The sequence below is a fragment of the Protobothrops mucrosquamatus genome, unplaced genomic scaffold, assembly GCF_001527695.2.
Source record: "Protobothrops mucrosquamatus isolate PMUCROS unplaced genomic scaffold, P.Mucros_1.0 scaffold703, whole genome shotgun sequence".
Taxonomy (NCBI): domain Eukaryota; kingdom Metazoa; phylum Chordata; class Lepidosauria; order Squamata; family Viperidae; genus Protobothrops; species Protobothrops mucrosquamatus.
Genome location: NW_015386985.1, coordinates 4,881 through 6,730, shown reverse-complemented (window position 1 = coordinate 6,730; position 1,850 = coordinate 4,881). Strand labels below are relative to the sequence as shown.

General features: G+C 46.7%; 1 protein-coding gene across 1 annotated transcript in view; it reads left to right on the top strand.

The window, feature by feature from the left end:
- LOC114922712 (zinc finger protein 774-like) overlaps positions 1 to 1,492 on the top strand; it is a 26,332-nt gene extending 24,840 nt beyond the window's left edge. The window contains exon 5 of the mRNA XM_029284538.1: positions 1,151 to 1,492. Within this exon, the coding sequence (XP_029140371.1) occupies positions 1,151 to 1,492 (342 nt within the window). The remainder of the gene's footprint in view (positions 1 to 1,150) is intronic.
- The last annotated feature ends 358 nt before the right edge of the window (positions 1,493 to 1,850 follow it).

Below are 1,850 nucleotides of genomic sequence, written 5' to 3'. Positions count from 1 at the left end.
CCCTCTGGAATGAGCTGCCCCCAGAGATCAGGGTGATCCCTGATCTCCCTTCCTTCCGCCGCGCCCTTAAGACATGGCTATTCCAACTTGCAGGACTGGCCTAGGGGAAAATTTTAATGGGGTTTTAAAGCAATTTTTAAATTAACTTGACCAAATTACTAATATTTGTTTTTACTTATGTTTTTAAATTTGTAGTTTTGGGGGATTAGTGTTTTATCTGGTTGTTAGCCGCCCTGAGTCCGTAAGGAGAAGGGCGGGATATAAATTAAATTAATAAATAAATAAAATAAAATAATAATAATAGTAATAAATAATAATAATAAAAGTTGTAAGGGACCTTGGAGGTCATCTAGTCCAACCCCCTGCTCGGGCAGGAACCCTATACCATTTGAGACAAATAATTGTCCAATCTCTTAAAAACTTCCAGTGTTGGAACATTCACAACTTCTAGAGGCAGGTTGTTCCACTGGTTAATTGTTCTAACTGTCAGGAATTGGATGGATGGATGGATGGATGGATGCAGATGTAGATAAATATACATTTGATATACATCTACATATACATGTGTGTATGTATATGTACGTATACACATGCATATATGAAAATTATGCTGGTTAGAGAATGAAGAGTCAAGGAGACTGATTCAATTTACTAAGATACATGTTTATAAAAATATATAGATAATGAGAAATGTGGGGTACAGAACGAGGATTGCAGCAGGTCAATTCTTTCACTCAATTTATTTGGATATAAATATATCTGTATATGACAAGAAATGCAGGGTAGAGAACGAGGATGCCAGCAGACTGATTGATTGATTCAATGTACATGGCTATATCTCTCTATATCCCTTTGTGTAGATGACGAGGAGTTCTGCGAGGCGGAGAGCGAGGACCGAGAGTCGCGTTGGGAGTGGTCCGGGAAAGGCGAGCCCGGCGTCCCCTGTTCTCCCAATCCGGAGGAAGCTTCTGAAACCCTGTACTGGAGCAGCGTGGAGAAGGCGGAGGGCAAATTCATCAATTCCCAGGGGACCTACGAGGACTTGGACGAGAGCGTCCTGCAGCCGAGCCTCTTCCCCAGCGAGCCAGACAACACCTGCCTGATTTGCCGCAAGGTCTTCCGCCGCCGTTCCAACCTCATCGCCCACGAGCGTACCCACTCCGGCGACCGGTGGTACAACTGCTCGGAGTGCGGGAAGAGCTTCGTCAGCCGGGCCGCCTTCCTCATCCACCAGCGGGTCCACACGGGGGAGAAGCCGTACAAGTGCTCTTACTGCGGGAAGGGCTTCAACACGGGCTCCAGCCTCACCCGCCACAAGCGCATTCACACGGGCGAGAAACCCTACAAGTGCCTGGATTGCGGGAAGAGGTTCAACGACTACTCCAACTTCATCGTCCACAAGCGCATTCACACGGGCGAGAAGCCCTACGAGTGCTCGGTTTGCGGGAAGAGGTTCAGCGATAACTCGAACTTTATCAAGCACCACCATTGAGAGGCCGCGTGACGGGCCGGTAGCGTTTTTTTGTGTCTTTTGGTTTTTTTTCCCCCTAGTTGATGAGAAACACGATAGAATTGCCGTTACGGCAGTCGAGCGATATCTATGGTCACACAAGCCTTTGTGCATATAGATATGTCAGAAGTGGGTTGACTTGAGGGGTTTGGGGGTCCTTCTTGGGTTGGGATGCAACTCTGAAAAGGCCCAAAAACTACTTCCATTTGTATCATTTCCTTTTACCACTCCTCTGAAGTACAGTTCCCACCACACTAACTGAGCTTTTCTGTCTGCAGTCTGCGAATGAGGCATTTCAGGCCCCGTTTAGTTGGCAAGACCAAGGCAATAACAGCAGAGA